Raw genomic sequence first — 22,478 nt, 5'->3', positions numbered from 1 at the left:
ATGATTTAACTTTTGTTTTCCTTTCTACTGCCATCCCTTGGTGGAGAAAGCCAGAAAGGAGCGACTGATAATAACTGGGCACAGGAGCCAGGAAAGAGAAAGGGATAACACAGATGCTTTGATAATTACACATTGAACAACTACCCCCTGAATCATTGAAATTTGGCTAACCTACAGAAGTATTAGAATAAAATAATTCTTTCAGCGTTCCTCTCATTATCTTACATAATTTATATCATTTATAACTTTTACTCTTTTATAATCTAAATAACATTAACATATTTCTTCTTTAAGTACATTTAACAAATAATGATAACATAGTAGGGACCAAAACTTTAAAAACTGTATGTGTGTATATATATATATATATGTGGTAAAAGAAATAGCTATTCACTGTATGAAATTTGGAAAATATAGAAAAATATAAAGAAAGAATCAAAAAACCTATAATCTCACCATCCAGAGGTAGCCTTTTAAAAAAAACATTTTAATATATTTTTCTATGCATGTTATAGTGAATGTACAGTTTTGTATTCAGCTTTTTCACTTGAATGATAATAAGCATGCAAATATAATTCTAATGGCTTATTTGAAAATGTACCATATTGTATTTTGCCATTCTTCTATTGTTGAGTATTTAGGTTATTTCAGTTTTTTCGATTATAGATCACTGTGATAAACATCTTTGTACATAAAGCTTTTTCTATATTTTAAATTATTTTTTTAGGATAGATTCCTAGAAGTGGAATTACAGGGTCAGAGAGTATGAACATTTTTAAGGCTTTCAATACATGTTGCCAAAGCACTGTCCAAAAAGATTGTAGCAATTTTGCACTTCTCAGCAGTGTTTGAGAGTACCTGTTTCACCACACTTTCTCCAGCATTGGGTATTCTTGTTTTAAAAACCATTACTAATTTGATAGACAGTAAATGATATCTAATTATTTTAAGTCTTATGTCTGATTATTAGATTGTTTTAATGCTTAATAGCCATTTGGTATTTCTTTGTGTGTATGAATTATTAGTTCATGTCCTTTGCCCATTTTTCTATTATAATTTAGTTTTTCTTACTGATTTGTTTTAGTTTTCCATACCTAGGGTATTGAAAGCATCTGGAATACTTATTATGAACATTAGTACACAATCCAAAACATAGAAATCAGTTTGGTAAAAGGATCTGTTTCAACGTTACATGCTTTCATTATAGCAAAAAAACATGCTAATTACATTATTAATGAATTGAATTTAAAGAATTAAAGCAAAGTTGATGCCATTTCTATTAGCAAAACAAAGTACTATTACTATTTTACTAGTCTCTCTCATTTTAAAAACATACAGAAGCAGGAAATAAAAAGAAAAAATCTCTATATTATTATATTTTAGCCAGTAATTTGAAAATTAAATAGTTTATAAGCTAAATTTTTGAAAAAAGGTTGGACTAGGGGGAGTGGCGAAGGTAATTAAAGGCTGTATGTGATGGCAGACCAAAAGATCTGGCAAGAACTCAGCTCATTTCTCTCCATGATCAAGTTGTTTTGTTTTTTTTCATAATCTTTTGTGCCAGTTGACACTGATTATGGCTGATAACAAACTTTATATAAACATGTTAATATTTTATTCTTATTTATTTTCTTATCAATACTTCTAAATCTTAATTTTAGTAGGCTTAACATGAAAAAAAAAAGAAACCTTAGAATTGTACATTTGGTTTGCAACACACTCTTTATACACATCATTTCCTTTCATTTGATGTAGTCCCCACAAAATCCCATGAATTAGTTATCTTTCTTGTATACCTTTTAGAGATGAGAAACAAAACACTAGATGAATAAAGTATACTTAAATATTTACATTTATTATGTTCCACATTAAACTTTTAGCTTTCATAAGATCCTGTGAAGTGGATGGGATTATCCCGAGTATATTCACCCTCTTAACCCCAACAATATAGAATATTTTGAAGTCAACTCCACTGTTTATTATGAAGTACAATATCTACTCTTTCATTTTAAAACTTTTGACCTTTCTAAGTATTCTCTAGAAAACCTGATTCATAATATTATGGAACTAGATTGGGCTTTAAGGGGTAATTTGGTCCAATTCCCTTCCTACTGTTGAGCAACAACTAAATTATCCCAATTAAACAGGGCATTTTTTATTGTCTTTAATATTCTTAATGATTTTAGGAAGATTTAATAATATTTCCTAATATCCAATTTCAGTATCTGGAAATTTGCCCCTTTGTTTAATTCAAATCTGACCTGATACATTTTGTTTATTTTTTATTTTATCCTGAATTACTGCTCAGCAACTGCTTTTTAAAAATTTTCATATGCTTGAAGATCACTTTGAAATAATTTATGACTTCATTCTCCTCTGAGTGAATTAAGTAATAATTGACATTTGGTGTTGGTTTATCTTAGGGCTACAATAAGGCAGTGGATTGGTGGGCATTAGGAGTGTTAATCTATGAAATGGCAGCTGGCTACCCCCCATTCTTTGCAGACCAACCAATTCAGATTTATGAAAAGATTGTTTCCGGAAAGGTAAGTAATACAATTTATTATTCCTTTATTATTCATTATTTCTATAAATGAATTTTAAGCTTTGTAGATTGAAACCATTTGATGTCATCAGAATATTACCCTAAATTGGGAAAAAGACAGAAATATCCATAGTTGCTGCCCTTATATTTAGCAGCTCAAATGAGCAGCACTCATTTAAGATAGCGTAAATACTGAATCGTTGAAGTCTTTTAAGTAAAAAAGGGCAATTTTACAAACATATTAGCAAAATAATAAAGCAGTTTCCATTATTAGCATTTTTATCACTTGTAAAACACAGGATCATAGCCCTAATTCTTCCATATTCCTTCAAATAAATAAAAATTGTTAGTTATTTCATGTGGGTATCTGCTTGGAGAGAAGTTTTAGGGGCTGTTTTTATATGCCGTTGCTTTTTTAGGAGAGACTTGTTTGAATTATGTCAAACATTACAAAATTGGAAGTAGACATAGAATAGATAAGCCTTTTTAAGATGGGACTTCATAGAAATGATGTAAACAGTTTTTCATGTTAATGTGATTATAATTGCCATTGATCTTTAGCAAGTATGAAAATAACATTAATTCTTCTTGAATATGAGTAGATGTACTATAAGTCAGAGTATTTTACATTTTGTAATTACTCCATAAACCTTTCTTCTTTTGCATTTATAATCCCTAATTTTGTTTCCAAGAGTATTTTGTTTAAAGTCAATCATTCACTCTTGCCGTAACTCATGCATTAGATCCTTTTTAAAAATACTGCAGTCAGTTTTAATAGAGATGAGCCTGATTCAGTAGGCTTTCAAAAATTCCCAGAAGGCCTTCTATGCATTTATGACAGAGTTCATGGGAAGGGATAGTTTCCTTATATTTCCTTATTTTTCCTTTTCCTACATGTGGTACGCTCTATTAGTTTGTTTTGTTTGTTTGTTTTTGATCATATAACATCAGTCTTGACATGACATTCCCTGAGATGTGATATAGTTGACTTTTTTGTATTTTGTGAAAGGCAGAGATAAGCCTAATCAACCTAAAGAATCTGGAAGGAGATAGAAGAAAAATCTGTTTCTTTATATCTCAGCCAGATTCATGTTCTATATTTCGTATGAAAGCTGACCCTTAGCATTCATGAACTTAAAATTTATAATGTCAGCTATTCAGAAGGTACCTTCAATGTCCATAATATAATAATTTATCTTTGTTACTAAGACCCAAATTTAAATAGCTGGATGGAACAAGACACCAATAGAATGAGTCTCTCCAGCCACCTAGGACCCACCTCTCAACACAGTGTTGTTCCATATGTCATAGTGCATATGCAGTCTATAGGGATCACAAGATTTTCAGTTATATTTTACTGTATTTTATGGGAGGAAGTTTTATATTATGGCAGGTTCACAAACTAGGGGACTCACTAAAGAATGCATACTTCAACTATGTCAAAGGTAAAAAATAAATACCTCTTACAGCTAACTAAGCTAGGTTTTTGAAAGATTCACACTAAAGTAATATAGAAAGGCAGACGAAGTATTGATATTTAGGTAATTAAGTATTACTGCTGTCCCTGCTACATTTGTAGATCTCTAAGCTTCAGGTTTCTTATCTTTGTAATTGTTTTCACCCAGCAGAATATTAAAGTCAAAGTAAGAGAACTTTTGAGATGAACAAAACAAAAAATCAAGAAAAATTAATAGACAAGGCAGTGGTTTATTATTTAAGAATTTGAGAAGTGATTATGTAAAATCTCAAGAGAAAATAAGGCCAAAGGTCATATGAAGAATGAGAGGACTAAAATACTTTTAAATAACTGAATGGGAGAAGCATATTTTACTAGTACAAAGACTAAGAATGCAGAAATTATAGTAATAGTTCCAAATAATTTAATTACAGTTAATTACAGAGTTCCTGAATCTTTACTATATTGCTTTTATTTATACTTAATTTCATAGGAGGAATCAAATTTTCTGACAAGGATGCTGTCATAACTAAATTTTATTTACTTAGAAAAATTGTTTTAGCTAAAACAAATGTATCTTCATCTGTATGAATTGGCCTCTGTTTGCCAATCATTGTACATTGTGTAATTTTTTTTTGGCTACTTATGAATATGTTTTTATTTCATATCAAACTTTAACATTTAGAATCCAATGGTAGCACACGGTTTAAATTTAAATCTGCATAAATTCTAAAATTGTAACAGTTTAAATCCTGGTCACCTTAGAAGAGAAGAGTAGCAACATAAAATTTTATCATATCACAATATCTGATTTTTTTCCTTTATTTATTAGAAATACTATAGGGTGTTTGGTGTACTATTGTTTTTAACTAAAGGTGCCAGATTATCTCTCCCCATATTGGATGTAAAGTTTTCATTCCTTGTTCTCTTTATGCATAAAGTAGAACTCGTGAAAACAAAATAATTGTTATTAAGTGATCTCTAGGATCTGTATTATTTGAATGTAAAATCATATTCACATTTCCCAATAAAACCATCTGTTTCAGCACTCAAATCCAAACTAGAAGTTATCTCTATCCACATTACAGAGTATTATTGTCTCTCTAGTTAGTAGCTAAAAGTCAAATTGGAGACGAACTTGTTTTCAAATTTTTTAATTGTTCAAGTCATTGAAAATCCACTTTTGGTCTTACAGATCCTGTATTTGTATTTAAATTTTTTAATGGTTTTAATGATATCAAATAACATTTAAAAATATACTTTGCATTCAGAATTTTTTCTTTTTTTAAAAAGCATGGTATTTTATGCAACAATAGTTTATGTTGATTATATTTTTGGAAACAATGTTATAAAGATTATAGGTATCATTGACTTATCAAAGTTAAATGAAATGTGTTTAATGAAGTGATTAATTATTAAAGTACATATATTTGAACATTAGATTTTTACGTTCTTTCTCTATTTACAATATTTTAATTCAAACTGGTATTTATAAATGTACAGAAAGATGATCAATCAGCTTGTTAGATCCTCTCCTACACATATTTTGCCTTTAAAAAAAACAGAGGAGGTGGTATTTATTTATTTATTTTTATTGGGGTATAGTTGTTTTACAATGTTGTGTTAGTTTCTACTGTACAGCGAAGTGCATTTTCCTGTGCTATACAGCAAGTTATTATTTATCTATTTTATACATATTAGTGTATATATGTCAATCTCAATCTCCCAATTCATCCCACCACCCATGCCCCCTACTTCCCCCGCTTGGTGTCCATACGTTTGTTCTCTACATCTGTGTCTCTTTTTCTGCCAGCAAACTGGTTCATCGGTACCATTTTTCTAGATTCCACATATATGCGTTAATATATGATATTTGCTTTTCTCTTTCAGACTTAACTTCACTCTGTATGACACTCTCTAGGTCCATCCATGTCTCTATAAATAACCCAATTTTGTTCCTTTTTATGGCTAAGTAATATTCCATTGTATATATGTATCACATCTTCTTTATATATTTGTCTGTTGATGGACATTTAGCTTGGTTCCATGACCTGGCTATTGTAAATAATGCTGCAATGAATATTGGGGTGCATGTATTTTTTTGAATTGTGGTTTTCTCTGGGTATGTGCCCAGTTGTGGGATTGTTGGATCATATGGTAATTCTATTTTTAGTTTTTTCAGGAACCTCCATACTGTTCTCCATAGTGGCTGTATCAATTTACATTCCCACCAACAGTGCAAGAGGGTTCCCTTTTCTCCACACCCTCTCCGCATTTATTGTTTGTAGACTTTCTGATGATGCCCATTCTAATCGGTGTGAGGTGATACCTCATTGTAGTTTTGATTTGCATTTCTCACTAAATAATTAGTGATGTTGAGCAGCTTTTCCTGTGCCTCTTGGCCATCTGTATGTCTTTGGAGAAGTGTCTATTTAGGTCTCCCACCCATTTTTTGATTGGGTTGTTTGTTTTTTTGATATTGATCTTCATGAACTGTTTATATATTTTGGAGATTAATCCTTTGCCCATTGATTCGTTTGCAAATATTTTCTCCCATTCTGGGGGTTGTCTTTTTGTCTTATTTATGGTTTTCTTTGCTGTGCAAAAGCTTTTGTTTCATTAGGTCCCATTTGTTTATTTTTGTTTTTATTTCCATTACTCTAGGAGGTGGGTCAAAAAAGATCTTGCTGTGATTTATGTCAAAGGGTGTTCTGCCTATGATTTCCTCTAAGAGTTTTATAGTGTCTGGTTTTACATTGAGGTCTTTAATCCATTTTGAGTTTATTTTTGCATATGGTGTTAGGGAGTGTTCTAATTTCATTCTTTTACATGTAGCTGCCCAGTTTTCCCAGCACCACTTATTGAAGAGACTTGTCTTTTCTCCATTGTATATTCTTGCCTCCTTTGTCATAGATTAGTTGACCATAGGTGCGTGGGTTTATCTCTGGGCTTTCTATCCTGTTCCATTGATCTATATTTCTGTTTTTGTGCCAATACCATATTGTCTTGATTACTGTAGCTTTTTCTGCATCTATTGAGATGATTATATGGTTTTTATCCTTCAATCTGTTAATATGGTGTGTCACATTGATTAATTTGTGTATATTGAAGAATCCTTGCATCCCTGGGATAAATGCCACTTGATCATGGTGTATGATCCTTTTAATGTGTTGTTGGATTCTGTTTGCTAGTATTTTGTTGAAGATTTTTGCATCTATATTCATCAGTGATATTGGTCTGTAATTTCCTTTTTTTGTAGTATCTTTATATGGTTTTGGTATCAGGGTGATGATGGCCTCGTAGAATGAGTTTGGGAGTGTTCCTTACACTGCAATTTTTTGGAAGATTTTGAGAAGGATGGGTGTTAGCTCTTCTCGAAATGTTTGATAGAATTCACCTGTGAAGCCATCTGGTCCTGGACTTTTGTTTACTGGAAGATTTTTAATCACAGTTTCAATTTCAGTACTTGTGATTGGTCTGTTCATAATTTCTCTTTCTTCTTGGTTCAGTCTCTCAAGGTTGTGCTTTTCTAAGAATTTGTCCATTTCTTCCAGGTTGTCCATTTTATTGGCATATCATTGCTTGTAGTAGTCTCTTAGGATGCTTTGTATTTCTGCACTGTCCGTTGTAACTTCTCCTTTTTTATTTCTAATTTTATTGATTTGCATCCTCTCCCTCTTTTTCTTGATGAGCCTGGATAAAGGTTTATCAGTTTTGTTTATCTTCTCAAGGAACCAGCTTTTAGTTTCATTGATCTTTGCTATTGTTTTCTTCATTTCTATTTGATTTATTTCTGATCTTATTTTTATGATTTCTTTCCTTCTACTAACTTTGGGTTTTGTTTGTTCTCCTTTCTCTAGTTCCTTTAGGTGTAAAGTTAGATTGTTTATTTGAGATTTTTCTGGTTTATTGAGGTAGGATTGTATTGCTATAGCCTTCCCTCTTCGAACTGCTTTTGCTGCATCCCATAGGTTTTGTGTCATTGTGTTTTCATTGTCATTTGTCTCTAGGTATTTTTTGATTTCCTCTTTGATTTCTTCAGTGATCTCTTGGTTATTTATTTAGTAAAGTATTTTTTAGCCTCCTTGTGTTTACATTTTTTGTTTTTCCTATAATTTATTTCTAATCTCATAGCATTGTGGTTGGAAAAGATGCTTGATATGACTTCAGTTTTCATAACTTTACCAATGCTTGATTTGTGACCCAAGATGTGATCTATTCTGGAGAATGTTCCATGTGCACTTGAGAAGAAAGTGTAATCTTCTGTTTTCAGGTGGAATGTCCTATAAATATCAATTAAACCTATCTAGTCTATTGTGTCATTTAAAGCCTGTGTTTCCTTTTTTATTTTCATTTTGGATGATTTGTCCATTGGTGAAAGTCGGCTGTTAAAGTCCCCTAGTATGATTCTGTTACTGTTGATTTCCCCTTTTATGGCTGTTAGCATTTGCCTTATGTATTGAGGTGCTCCTATGTTGGGTGCATAAATATTTACAATTGTTATATCTTCTTCTTGGATTGATCCCGTGATTATTATGTTGTCTCCTTCTTTGTCTCTTGTAACAGTCTTTATTTTAAAGTCTATTTTGTCTTATATGAGAATTGCTACTCCAGCTTTCTTTTGATTTCCATTTGCATGGAATATCTTTTTCCGTCCCCTCACTTTCAGTCTGTATGTGTCCCTAGGTCTGAAGTGGGTCTCTTGTAGACAGCATATATACAGGTCTTGTTTTTGTATCCATTCAGCCAGTCTGTCTTTTGGTTGGAGTGTGTAATCTATTCACATTTAAGGTAATTATCGATATGTATGTTCCTATTACCATTTTCTTAATTGTTTTGGGTTTGTTTTTGTAGGTCCTTTTCTTCTCTTGTGTTTCCCACTTAGAGAAGACTCTTTAGCATTTGTTGTAGAGCTGGTTTGGTGGTGAATTCTCTTAGCTATTGCTTGTCTGTAAAGCTTTTGATTTCTCTGTCGAATCTGAATGAGATTCTTGCCTGGTAGAGTATTCTTGGTTGTAGGTTGTTCCCTTTCATCACTTTAAATATATCATACCACTCGCTTCTGGCTTGCAGAATTTCTGCTGATAAATCAGCTGTTAAATGTATGGAGTTACCTTGCATGCTATTTGTCATTTTTTCCTTGTTTATTTTAATATTTTTTTTGTCTTTAATTTTTTTCAGTTTGATTACTATGTGTCTCGGCTTGTTTCTCCTTGGGTTTATCCTGCCTGGGACTCTCTGTGCTTCCTGGACTTGGGTGGCTATTTCCTTTCCCATGTTAGGGAAGTTTTCTACTATAATCTCGTTAGGTAAGCTTTCTACTATAATCTCTTCAAATATTTTCTTGGGTCCTTTCTCTCTTTTCCTTCTGGGACCCCTATAATGTGAATGTTGGTGCATTTAATGTTGTCCCAGAGTCTCCTAGGCTGTCTTCATTTCTTTTCATTCTTTTTTCTTTATTCTGCTCTGTGGCAGTGATTTCCACCATTGTGTCTTCTAGGTCACTTATCCATTCTTCTGCCTCAGTTATTCTGCTGTTGATTCCTTCTAGTGTATTTTTCATTTCAGTTATTGTATTGTTCATCTCTGTTTGTTTGTTCTTTAATTCTTCTGGGTCTTTGTTAAACATTTCTTGCATCTTCTTGATCCTTGCCTCCATTCTTTTTCCAAGGGCCTCAATCATCTTCACTATCATTATTCTGAATTTTCTGGAAAGTTGCCTATCTCCACTTCATTTAGTTGTTTTTCTCAGGTTTTAACTTGTTCCTTCATCTGGGACATAGTCCTCTGCCTTTTCATTTTGTCTATCTTTCTGTGTTTGTGGTTTCATTCTGCAGGCTGCAGGATTGTAGTTCTTCTTGCTTTTGCTCTCTGCCCTCTGGTGGTTGAGGCTATCTAAGAGGCTTGTGCAACCTTCCTGATGGGAGGGACTGGTAGTGGGTAGAGCTGGGCATCCCTCTGGTGGGCAGAGCTCAGTAAAACTTTAATCTGCTTGTATGCTGATGGGTGGGGCTGGGTTCCCTCCCTGTTGGCTGTTTGGCCTGAGGCGACCCAGCACTGCTGCCTACAGGCTTTTTGGTGGGGCTAATGGCGGACTCCAGGAGGGCTGACTCCAATGAGTACTTCCCAGAACTTCTGCTGCCAGTGTCCTTGTCCCTGCAGTGAGCCACAGCCACTCCACCCCGCCCCCCGCAGGAGACCCTCCAACACTAGCAGGTAGGTCTGGTTTTGTCTCCTATGGGGTCACTCCTCCTTCCCCCGGGTCCTGATGCACACACTATTTTGTGTCTGCCCTCCAAGAATGGAGTCTCTGTTTCCCCCAGTCCTGTCAAAGTCCTGCAGTCAAACTCCATTGGCCTTCAAGTCTGATTCTCTGAGGATTCCTCCTCTCATTGCCAGACCCCCAGGTTGGGAAGTCAGAACCTAGGGCTCAGAACCTTCACTCCAGTGTGTGGACTTCTGTGGTATAATTGTTCTCCAGTTGAGAGTCGCCAACCCAGCAGTTTTGGGATTTGATTTTATTGTGATTGCGCCCCTCCTACCATCTCATTGCAGCTCTCCTTTGTCTTGGATGTGGGGTATCTTTCTTGGTGAGTTCCAGTGTCTTTCTGTCAATGATTGTTCAGTAGTTAGTTGTGATTCCAGTGTTCTCGCAAGAGGGAGTTGGAGGTGGTATTTAAATGTCAAATTATTCATGCAATATTAAGATTCAGGTTTAGAAATGCATAGTTAACAGAAAAGTCTTATAATTCCCACATTAACTGTGCCTCATCCTAGCAATACATATGCTGAGTTTCTGTATATAGTCTTTAAATTTAATACTTCAGTGCCATATACTCTATACAAGAATCAGTTATGGTTTCCACAGCAACTCTATCTGGCTGCATTACCCTTGTTAATATAAAAGTTAACGTTGTATTCAAAAATGACATTTGCAGATAAGGTGGCAGGCAAGTAACAGCTGTGTGGAAACCTTAAAGTTAGAGTTTTTTGTTTTTTGGGTTTTTTTGCGGTACGCAGACCTCTCGCTGTTGCGGCCTCTCCCGTTGCAGAGCACAAGCTCCGGACGCACAGGCTCAGCAGCCATGGCTTACGGGCCCAGCCGCTCCGCGGCATGTGGGATCTTCCCAGACCGGGTTACGAACCCGCATCCACTGCATCGGCAGGCAGACTCTCAACCACTGCGCCACCAGGGAAGCCCTAAAGTTAGAGTTTTTGACTTACGTAATTAAAAAAAATTCTTAGCTCCATTTTGTATGAAGTAAATATTATTCCATTTTTAATGAGCACCAAAAATGTACAAGGAGACACTATACAAAATATAAAGTTGTAAACGTATGTATACACAAAATGATCCAAGAGTGAGTTAATTTTTTTTTTTTTTTTTTTTTTTGCGGTATGCGGACTTCTCACTGTTGTGGCCCCTCCCGTTGCAGAGTACAGGCTTCGGACGTGCAGGCCCAGTGGCCACGGCTCACGGGCCCAGCCGCTCTGCGGCATGTGTGATCCTCCCGGACCAGGGCACGAACCCATGTCCCCTGCATCGGCAGGCGGACTCTCAACCACTGCGCCACCAGGGAAGCCCCCAAGAGTTAGTTAACTTTTTCCTAAAGAGCAATCCACATTCACATGAAGTGTAGTTGATTAGCAGCCAGATGGCTATTCCCTTCTATGTCCAAGGTCCCCAAGACCATTCCCAGGTTAGGTGATTCACTAGGACGACTCACAAAATTCAGCATATAGTAATACTCAAGGAATGAATACCTTTCATTGTAACAAGTACCTTACAAAAAAGTTTATAAACTAAAATCAGCAAAGGCAAAAGTCACATGGGGTAATGTCCAGAGGAAGCCAGCACAAGCTTTCAAGAGCCCTCTCCCAAAGGAGTCAAAAAGGATGCTTCATTCCTCCAGCAACAAATTTGGCAACATGGATGAAATGTTATCTATCAGGGAAGCACAGTAAAGACTCAGTGCCCAAGGGTTTTATTGGGATTACATATACACCCTCTACCTAACACATAGCAAAATCCCAGACTCCCAGAACAAAAACAGATGTTCAGCATAAACCATATTATTTGTACCAACAGTCTAGGTACAGTGAGCCACTCTTGTCATTTAAGGAAGTTTCTTTTCAATGTCTGGCACTTTGAATCACCATTCCAATTCCCAGATACCTGCCATTTGCCAAACTCGCAGGCAGGCCTTCCTAAAGGGTAGCAGTCTCAGGCCTGCTATATTTTCTCTTTTTTGTGTATTCCTAAGTAATATACACATATACAGATATACTACACTTTTTCTAAGGCACCATTGGTAATGCTTTTGGAGAAATTAAAATGCCATTTTCAATTTGGCATGGCTACAGTTAAAGAGACTTAACAGTATGCAGGAGTTATTTTCATGAAGTACAAAAGCAGTTATACCATTTACATAAAATACAGGGCCGTGTTTTAACACCTTGCTGTGGACATTTAAAATTCTTCTTAATACCTGCTTTGAGACAGTCCTTACCTTAGGGGTCCTATGGGCAAATGATTCCAACTTGTTTTGCAGGGGATGGAATGAGGATGGGGTGGGTAATAACCTTTTGCAACCATCTGAATTCATTATGTCTGTGCACTGTTTCTGCATAGGTAAGAACAGATCAGAGAGCCCACAATCATGGTACTAATATTTATAAGTATTTTGTTAATGTCCTAGATGTTTCTTTTTATATATAGGATCCAGGTTGATTAAACTTTCCCTGGGTCCTATGAGGCAGTGTGGAACTTAGCACCCTATCTATTAGGAACCCTAATGTATGAAAAGTTGTTATGTGTTTTGAAAAATTAACTAATGTATATGCTCAGTTTTTCTAGATAATTTTTTTACTGGGATGGTAGATTTCTTGAACTGTACTAATTTAGAGAGAGGATTTCTCAAAATTTATTCCAGTATGCATGTGGACAGAAGTTAACAGATTATTTACTGTATGCAAACCCTTTTGAGTCATTTAAGCCCAGTAAATTTTACCCTGATGCATAAAAGATAATGTTACTGGTTGAACAATCTTTTCCTCTATAAATTGCAGAAGAATAGTGGTAAAATTTTTCTCTTCTTCAATCAAAGATCAACTTTGTAATTTCTGTGATTAAGCTGAGTGTAGACAAACTTGATTTTGGTCTTATTTTATTTCTAAAGTTAAAAAAGAGTCAGTGAAGTTAAATCACCCAGTATGGATACTATAATAACATGCACTGATTTGCTTTCTGGATGTAACTTCTTACATTTTTAGAAAGTAATAGTTACTCCTAAAACTAAAATGTACAAGACTTTATAATCAGTGCTGAAAGCAGAACAATACTCCGTTTGCTTAATTCAGAGTAAATTTCACAGTTGTTTTAACATATTATGTAATATAATTTGACAAAGTTGTTTAAGGTATCAGCTATATTCACAATTCTGTCCTTACAAAACGGTTATGGCTGTCCATTTTCTCCCTGCCTCTATCAAATTTAAGAACCTTAGGAAAAGAAGAGAGTGTTTGTTGTACAAATTTAACAGGTGGAGCATGAGACAAGAAGAAAAGAGGAAGCTCTTACACTCTCCAATGACTTTTCTAGCACAAGTGCCCTTGGGTAGTCTGGAAACATAATGATAGATATTGCTGACTTCCAGGTTCCTTCTTTGATTCAGAAATTCAACTTCAGCTCATTAAAATATTATCCTAATGAAAAGACTTAAAAATGAAACATGTATTGAATTAGTGCCTGCAAGATGCAAGGCAGTTCCACAGGGAGTTCCCTGGCAGTTCAGTGGTTAGGACTTGGTGCTTTCACTGCCTTGGGCCTGGGTTCAATCCCTGGTTGGGGAACTAAGATTAAGATCTCATAAGCTGCATGGCACAGCCAAAAAAAAAAAAAAAAGGCCATTTCATAAAAGTTAACTAATTTATTTTCATACTTGCCAGATGAAATATACTCTTATCATTTTATAGATGAGGTGAGACTCAGAAAGGTAAAGGAGTTAGCCCTAAAGCATAGAGAATGTATGTAACTGGAGTTGGGATTGGAACCCAGATATTCTTTCTACTAAAGAAATAGCTTAGTAGAATTTTTAAGATGACAAGAATGTTCCATTTTACTTAATTTAACTCCCTTATCCTATGTGTAGGTAAATCAAGGCTCAGAATTGCCCAAAGATAAAAGCTAGTTTGTGGCAAAAAGAGAAACAGAATCTAGTTCAGTGGTTCATTCATTACTCCTTCACTTGGCTTCAGTGACTCTTCATAATCTTAGTTTTATTCCTGAATTACTCATCTTTCCTTCTAAATCTCTTTGCCTTGATCCTCTTCTTTTCCTGCATTTCTTCTATTGGTGGTCTCATTCTCGTTATGACTTTTAATGCTATCTGACAGCTCCCAAATTCATTTTTTCCGTCCATACGTGACTCATTGAGCTGCAGACTTTTGTATCCAACTTCCTACCTGAAATCTCCACTCAGCGGTCTAATAAATATCTCAAATTCAACCTAAAACTGACAGATTTTTCTTTTCCATAGCTAATCTGTTCTTCCCACCATCTTTCCCATCTCAGTTGATGGCAACATTATCCTTTCAGCTACTTTCAGTTACTCAAGACAAAACACCCTGGAGTCCTCACTCCGTATTTGATGCACAGGAAAACCATTTTGGCTCTATCTTTAAAATATATGCAGAATTCAACTACCTCTTACCACCTTCACTGATACTGCTCTCTAACATTAAGTCAGATCCTGTTACTCCTTTCAGAACTTTGCAGTGATTCCCCATTTTCTTCAGAGTAAAAAAATAAAGACCTTACAAAGCAAGGTTTTGTCAGGATAACAACATTTTTAAAGGGTCACTCTTGTTGCTAAGTTTCTTTCTCACTAGAATATAAACACTGTGGAGGCAGGAATCTTTGTCTCTCTTTGGTTTACTACTCTATCCCAAGCACATCAGTGCCTAGCACATAGATGGTATTGAATCAGTGTTTGTTGAATTTAAGTTCATGCATTCATTAAATATTTATTAAGCTCATGGTATATGACAGACCAGTGCTGGATACAGCAAATCAGCTGTGGTCTCTGCCTTCATGAAGCTTTCATGAAATAGATGCCCATTCTCAGAGATACTGATTCTGTTGGTCTTCTGTGTATTCCAAACATCTGTATTTTTTAAATTATTACAGATGATTTTGATACACATGATGTGTTAAAAGCTTGTTGTGTGTGTCTGTACCTCACTGTAGAAACAGATTTATTCTTAAGAATATATCATTAGGAAACTCAGAAGTAACTTGGTCTCTAAGGGTTGAAAAACATTCCTAAACAGGAAATATTAGGGGAAAGAAGACCCAATAAACACTCTAGGGAGTACATATTGCACAAACACCTCTTTCATGTTAAATAATGCCAGTTTCCAATAACCTTATCACTCACCTCTACTGGTTGAAAGGGGTTAGACTGTCTCTTTTCCATATCTAGCTCTTTACAGCTATTTTCACATTATTTGCCCTGTCATATATTTTGTGCTATCATGGACTGAAGAAACACGTAGGAGTCAAAAGAATTAAGTTATTTTCCCAACAATGAAATTAACTGAGTTGGTAGTCTCACTGAAGCTAGGGTTCCTTATCTTTCTTTAAAAAAAAAAAAAAAAAAAAGAAGGTTCCTCATCTTTAAAATGAAGGTTTAGACTAAATTAAGCTCCCTCTAGCTGCAATATTCTATAATTCTGATTTTACTTTTGACATCTACAGCAGTTATAATTGATAACAGTGATAGAAACAATACAGTATCAAAATTTGATACAGTTTTGAATCATCCCATTATAGAAGTCTTTGGTGTTTCCAGGTTAACATACTATAAATAAAGGTCTTGCATTTAAAACATAATTTCATTTATTTTCTAGTTTGCTAATTTCAGTTGATACATCAACATAGCACTTTGGAAAGTTCAGTCAACAAAGAAACTCCATTTCTGATTACATTTCAGAACAATCATGGAAAAAATACTTTCACAATGATTCTCATTATTTCCCCTCCAGTAGACTTTAAGGGTATGACAGATTCCCATCATTAACATGGTTTACTATGGGAGTGTGGACTACCTATCATAATCTCTGGGGAAGAAGAGGGTGTGATGTGGAGATGAGGAGGACATGTCTAGAATTTGAAAAGATTCCCAAATGGTTCTGATATCTACCATCACAACCCTCTACCACCATTCCCCATTTGAGAATCACTGTTCTGGGGAGTAACCAAATAAATGTTCTCATTAACTAATTCAAGACCATCACTGTATCTGCATTCTACATAAAAAACTACTTTATTCAGGTGTATATATTCTTTATCCATTGCATTGCATATTACCTGAATTCAGAAGATAGTTTATATGTAGTACATCACTGTCTGCCATTCCGAACATCATGAAGTGGAGAATAACTGATACATTATATTGAACAGTTCATGCAAACTCTATTCTAAATGAAGATAAGTATACTTCAAATGAGTTATTCCTTTGGAATCTAAACAAAATTAGAATATAACCATTGTATAAATAATCGTGGTATTTTTCAAGTGGACAGTGTGTCTTTGAATACCCTATATTCTCTAGTTTTTACTCCAAGTAGGATAAATCAGGAAATGTGCAGCAAGTATTTTTAAGATGAAATTTTCATTCTTTTATAAGGTTCCTGACAACAACCTGAAGCTAGAGTATATACCCTGGAGTTGGAGAGCCTGGTTTGCAATTATAGCCTTACCACTTATTATCTCTGCAATCTGGGCCAATTACTTAATCTCTGTAGGTTTTAACTGCATCACCTGTAAAGTGGGGATAATAATCGTATTTACCTCGGTGTTACGTTCTGGATTTTATGAGCCAGTGAATATAAACTGTTTGGCATAGTGCCTAACTTCTAATAAGCCATTGTGTCAAAAGCAAAAACTAGAGAGGGTGGTAGTTCACATCTTTTTTTTTTTTTTAGAACATAAAACCTCTAATAATCTGTAATAATATAGGCTTTGCAAAAATGAAGTTTTTTTAGTTGCTAATATGAGTTGACCCCAAACCTTCAGCCTTCAAATAGTCTTTGTTTGCTTGACACAATACTACTTTTCCTCTGGTATGATGGTGACTTAGTTTATTACTTACACTAAAATTGTTTTTTGATCTGTCACTAGAAGAAAAAATAAAACTTCTGTATAAATAGTAAATAGTGTTACAAATAGTGCTTCTCAAGCTTTCATGTACAGATGAATTACTTGGAGATAGAAGCTCAGATTTTCAGGCCCAATACCATTAACATCTGAGATAAGCCCCAGTTATCTGCATTATCATCCTCTACTTCCCAGTTGATTTAGATGAAAGTGGTCCCTAGGACCACACTTTGAGAAATATTTATTCACAGAATAGCATGAGAGTGGCAATCAGAAGACTATGGTTATGAATCTAGCATTGCCATAGATTTCTAGCTTTGCATCCTAATGATTTAACTTCTGCTTTGAGAACATGAGAATGTATATCAAGTATGTTGAACTTTTTCAAAGTCAGAATATAAATTAAGAAGTTCTATATGTTTGAAGATAATGTAATAAAGAGCAAAATTCATGAGGCTGGGAACTGTAAGACAAGATTTCTCATCCCAGCTCTGCTACTTTATAGTGTCATGATTGGGTAAGGTATATAATGTCCCTGAAATCTTAGTTTCTCCATCTTTAGAACAGAGTTAATACCATATTCACCAAGTATGTCATATCCAACTAGGATGTAAGTACCAAGAAATCAGACTTTGTTTTTGCTCACTGTTGTATATTCAGCACCTAGAACAGTGCCTGGTACATAGTAGGTACTCAATAGGTAATTGTGGAATGGATGAAGTATATTATTTGAAGTGATCTAATAAATCCTGGGAATAGAAACACAAAAATAGCATAGTACCTTCCCTCCAGAAGCTCACAGTCTGGGCGAGACAGACATGCACAAATACTTCAGCATAGTTAAATGAATGAGTGCACTGTGAAGATCACCTGAGGTAATGTAATGATGCACATTGCAAGTTATAAGGTGATGGTGGCACTTGTAGAGAACAAAAGAAAGAATGCAAGTTCAGAAATGGATCTGTTAACCCTTTAAAGCATTTCTTCAGAGATTTATGGTCAGTTTGAAGTTAAGGCCATGATAATCCAGAGAATAATGTTTGTATTTAGTGAAGGTGGGAACATGAAATGGGACCTGTAAGTGCACGATAGGAAAATGGGATTAAAATGAAAGTGCATGTGCTCACACACATGTAGGTATATGCACATACATACCTGTGTGTGTGATGGGGAAGAGGGCAGTGGAAATGATCGAACACAAGTTGAAAAGGATAATGGAGAGGTGGTAGTAATGAAGGAAGAGTAAGGAGACATAGATGCAGCTGTTTCTTCTAATATCATCCTTTAGTAGTACTCATTTTAATTTAATTTTTCAGTACCCATATTAATAATAGGGTGAAAACTGGGAGTTAGGTTGGAGTAGAGAGAGGAGAAGAATGTGTTTAAACAAAACAAAAAGTAGACCTAGGTCTCCAATGACTGGTACTTTATTTTATTGATTACTTGATATATAACATCTTCAGTTATTTGGGGGTTTTTTGTTTGTTTTTAAGCCTGGGGGCCAGTCAACTAATTGTAAAGTCTTCACAGTTTAGAAAGTAGAAAATGCTTTTAAACCAATCTAAATCATTTTTTGCACTATTGCATAATAGCAGAATTATTTTTAAAAGTCACTCATAAGTAAAAGAAAAGTAGTTTCCTATGCTATGAAAGGCAGTGTGGATTTTTATAGTCATTTTTAGACTTCCTTTTTGATCATCTCTTTCAAAAATGTACATACTGATATCTTTCATATGGTGTTTTTCTATTTAAGTTGCAAGTTTAAATTTGTATGTTGCTAAGACACAAGATTTATCATGTGGGATCCAAGGGGTCTCTCTTGAAGATGGGTAAACCTTCTGACATTGCTGGAAAAGTTCTGTAGTTATGCACATTTTTCTGGAGAGGGGCCCATGTTCTTAAAGAGAGTCCATGACCAAAACAAGGCCCTAAGAGAACAGTTTTAATTCATTGACTCAGTTCTCTTTTTTAAAGACTACTATGGAGACTGAAGTGTGTAGTTAAAAATATCTGAAGGTCATCACTACATTTTTTTATTTTTTTTATTTTTTTTTTTTTTTGCGGTACGTGGGCCTCTCACTGTTGTGGCCTCTCCCGTTGCGGAGCACAGGCTCCAGACACGCAGGCTCAGCGGCCATGGCTCACGGGCCCAGCTGCTCTGCGGCATGTGGGATCTTCCTGGACCGGGGCATGAACCCGTGTCCCCTGCATCGGCAGGTGGACTCTCAACCACTGTGCCACCATGGAAGCCGCTATATTTTTGTTTATATAATGATCTATCACCTCAAAAAAAAATTTTGGAATGTGTGTTTTACCACATGGTCTGTTTTGCAGGTTCGATTCCCTTCTCACTTCAGTTCAGATCTCAAGGACCTTCTAAGGAACCTGCTGCAGGTGGACCTGACGAAGCGGTTTGGAAATCTAAAGAATGGTGTGAGTGATATAAAAACTCACAAGTGGTTTGCCACAACTGATTGGATTGCTATTTACCAGAGGAAGGTGAGCCTTTTCTTTCTTTAATTTAAAAGCTTTTTAAAAGTTGCTGTTTAAATTATATGTAGTAGAGGTATCTTTAACTTAACACATGGTTTTATTTTTTTTTTACCTTTTGAATTAATCTTATGCAAGACTTAACCTTTATAGCCCACAACTTAAAAATGAGTTTTCTCCTTGATAGAAGGGAAAGTGTATATTCTATTTTGACCACCAATTGAAATGTTTTCCTGGTTAAATTTTTCCTACCCATGCCTCTTTTCATAATGCCATGACAATTATATATTAGACAATGTCGTAATGGTTTGCACTTCAAAACTGATGTGAAGCCACACTAGTAGGATGATATGTAAGCAAATATATTCTCGTACCCAGAATTGGCATACAGCCAGATATAATAACGTTTAAGTGCTGGATTCATCAGATATTTTTCAGTCATTATTACTTTACCTTTGTAATAAATTGAGACATTTAAGAAAAGATTTTGCGGTGCTGAATTACTTTCATCTCTCCTTTTGCTTCTTAAATGCCCAGTTAAAGATAGTTTGTATGAATAAAGTGTCTTCATCTTGAATATGTTAATTTTTTCTTTTTTTTCATAAAACAAAAACTTCTAATGTTTCAGAAATTTGCCATATTTAATAATGCCATGCAGCCACATGAGTGAATTTCCTTAGGAAAAAAATGTAAATGCTCAAATTATTAATAGCACAGTTTTTCTAATTTATATTTTTTATAAAAGATTTTTTTAAAAACATTAAAAGAATTTTAGAATGCAGCAAATAGAAAATATATCAAGACCAAGACAATGTGAGTGCAGTACAGCCTTTGCATCTCAAAGGGGTTCAAAAACTCTCTAACCATTAAAGTCATTGAAACATAGCCGTTAGCATCATTATCTCAGCTGGTTGTGTTATGTAGTCAAGAACAAGGTCCAAAGCAATTTAAAATAGATTTTAGATCTAATAAATAAATATTTTATATTTTCATGTTTTTTTCTAAATTTCCTAGCACCAGTGCAGTACTTTCAAATTAATGAAAGCAACTCTGTAACCTCTCATTTTAATCTTTGAAGTAATCCTATGGGATAAGTGGTACCATTTTCCCCATTTTACTGATAAGAAAATCAGCTCAGAAAGGCTAACTGCTTTAAACATAATCATACAGCTGCTAAATAATGCCTATGTTTGATTCCAAGTTCTTCAGATTCCCAATTCCAAGATCACATTACCCCCTTTAAAGGCCTTTTAACATGGTTATTAAAATAAAGCCCCAAACCACTCAACAGTACATTGTTTCATAAGATATTCATAGATTTTACATATTACATGCTTGACTTTCATGCTTTGAGCAATTTTGGAGTAGGAAGACTCTGCCTCAGAAGGCAGAAGAGAGCGAGCATGAACTCTGGGGTTAGGTAGACATTGATCTGAATCCCAGATCAGACAACCATTAGGAGTGAGATCTCAAGCAAATTACTTAACCACTTTAAAGCATCAGATTTCTCATCCTTAAGATTTGTATTAAGGTAGAGGATGCAAAAGGAAGAGTAGTTTGGAGAGAAAGATTAAATAGATTGGTCCAGGCTCTATTTTTCTTTCTGGTTGAGGTATGTTTCATATAGTTATCATCAGGTAATCTGTTAAGTAAATAGATTTGAAATCATCATAATCCCATCATCCAGACAGCACCTCTATTAACAGTTGGCATATTTATTCCTTTTCTCTGTGCTTTTCCTCACCACAGTCCATTCCCATGACTTCAGTGACCACCTTCAGTAGTAGATCTACTTCTTCCGACCCTGCATTTTCCCCTTAGCTTCAGGCCATTACATCACAATTACTACCTACTACAAGATTCTATTTGGGTGACTTATTTAATCTACATTTTCTTTTAGTGCTTTTTGATCTAACTTCTTTTTGTTATTGTTGTTTAATAGTTAACCAATTATCCTCTTAGCATTTGTTGAATAATAATTATCTGACTGCTTATTTGAAACTCTACCTTTCCTAATACTAAATTATTATATACTTCAGTCTGTTTCTGAACTTCATTTTTTATGAGCTCTTTTTGTCTCTTCTTGTACTGTATACCACACCACCACACCATTTTATGTAGCTTTATAATGTTTTTTATTTCAATTTTCAAAATACTTATATATTTAATATGTGGAATTCTTATAAATATTTATGAAAAATACATAATTCAATTTTTTCCAGTTTTATTGTAGTAAAGTACACATAACGTAAAATTTAATATCTTAACCATATGTAAGTGTACAGTTCAGTGGCATTAAGTACATTAATATTGTTGTGCCACCATCACCACCATCCATCTCCAGAACTTTTTCTTCTTGCAAAACTGAAACTCTGTACCCATTAAACAATAACTCCTCTGTTTTATTGGTCTTTCCAAATATTTATGTTGTACTGGGGGATCTTAATTGGGATTACAGTATATTAATTAGAAGAGAACCAAAATCTTTAGGGTTCTTTTTAATGAGCATGTTATATTTCTGCAGTTATTCAGATATTTTCTGTCATTTGATAAAGTTTTAGAAACCCCTTCCCTCATACAGGTCCAATTTCTCTCTCAAAGTTATTCCTTAAATTTATATTTTGGTTGCTACTGTGAATGTGTTTCTCGTCCATTGTAAGAGCACAAGGGAGAAAACATTTCTATGTTTGTTACAATTGGCTACCTTACTAAATAAATTCTGTTATTGATTTCCTTGGATTTTATTGACAGATAATCACAGTGGGTGGAGGTGTCATTTGCCTCTTCTTTTTCAATATTTGTATCTTTTATTTCCATTTTGTTTTATT

The 22,478-nt window shown here is 34.6% G+C and overlaps 1 protein-coding gene across 3 annotated transcripts in view; it reads left to right on the top strand.

The window, feature by feature from the left end:
- PRKACB (protein kinase cAMP-activated catalytic subunit beta) overlaps positions 1-22,478 on the top strand; it is a 143,568-nt gene that overhangs the window by 114,773 nt on the left and 6,317 nt on the right. For all 3 annotated transcript variants that reach the window (XM_019920056.3, XM_004321691.4, XM_033864238.2), the window contains exons 8-9: positions 2,424-2,546; positions 19,495-19,659. In XM_019920056.3, the coding sequence (XP_019775615.1) occupies positions 2,424-2,546; positions 19,495-19,659 (288 nt within the window). The remainder of the gene's footprint in view (positions 1-2,423; positions 2,547-19,494; positions 19,660-22,478) is intronic.

This window comes from Tursiops truncatus, chromosome 1 (assembly GCF_011762595.2).
Source record: "Tursiops truncatus isolate mTurTru1 chromosome 1, mTurTru1.mat.Y, whole genome shotgun sequence".
Lineage (NCBI taxonomy): Eukaryota > Metazoa > Chordata > Mammalia > Artiodactyla > Delphinidae > Tursiops > Tursiops truncatus.
Note: the sequence above shows the minus strand (reverse complement) of the source record. Positions and strands in the feature narration are given on the sequence as shown.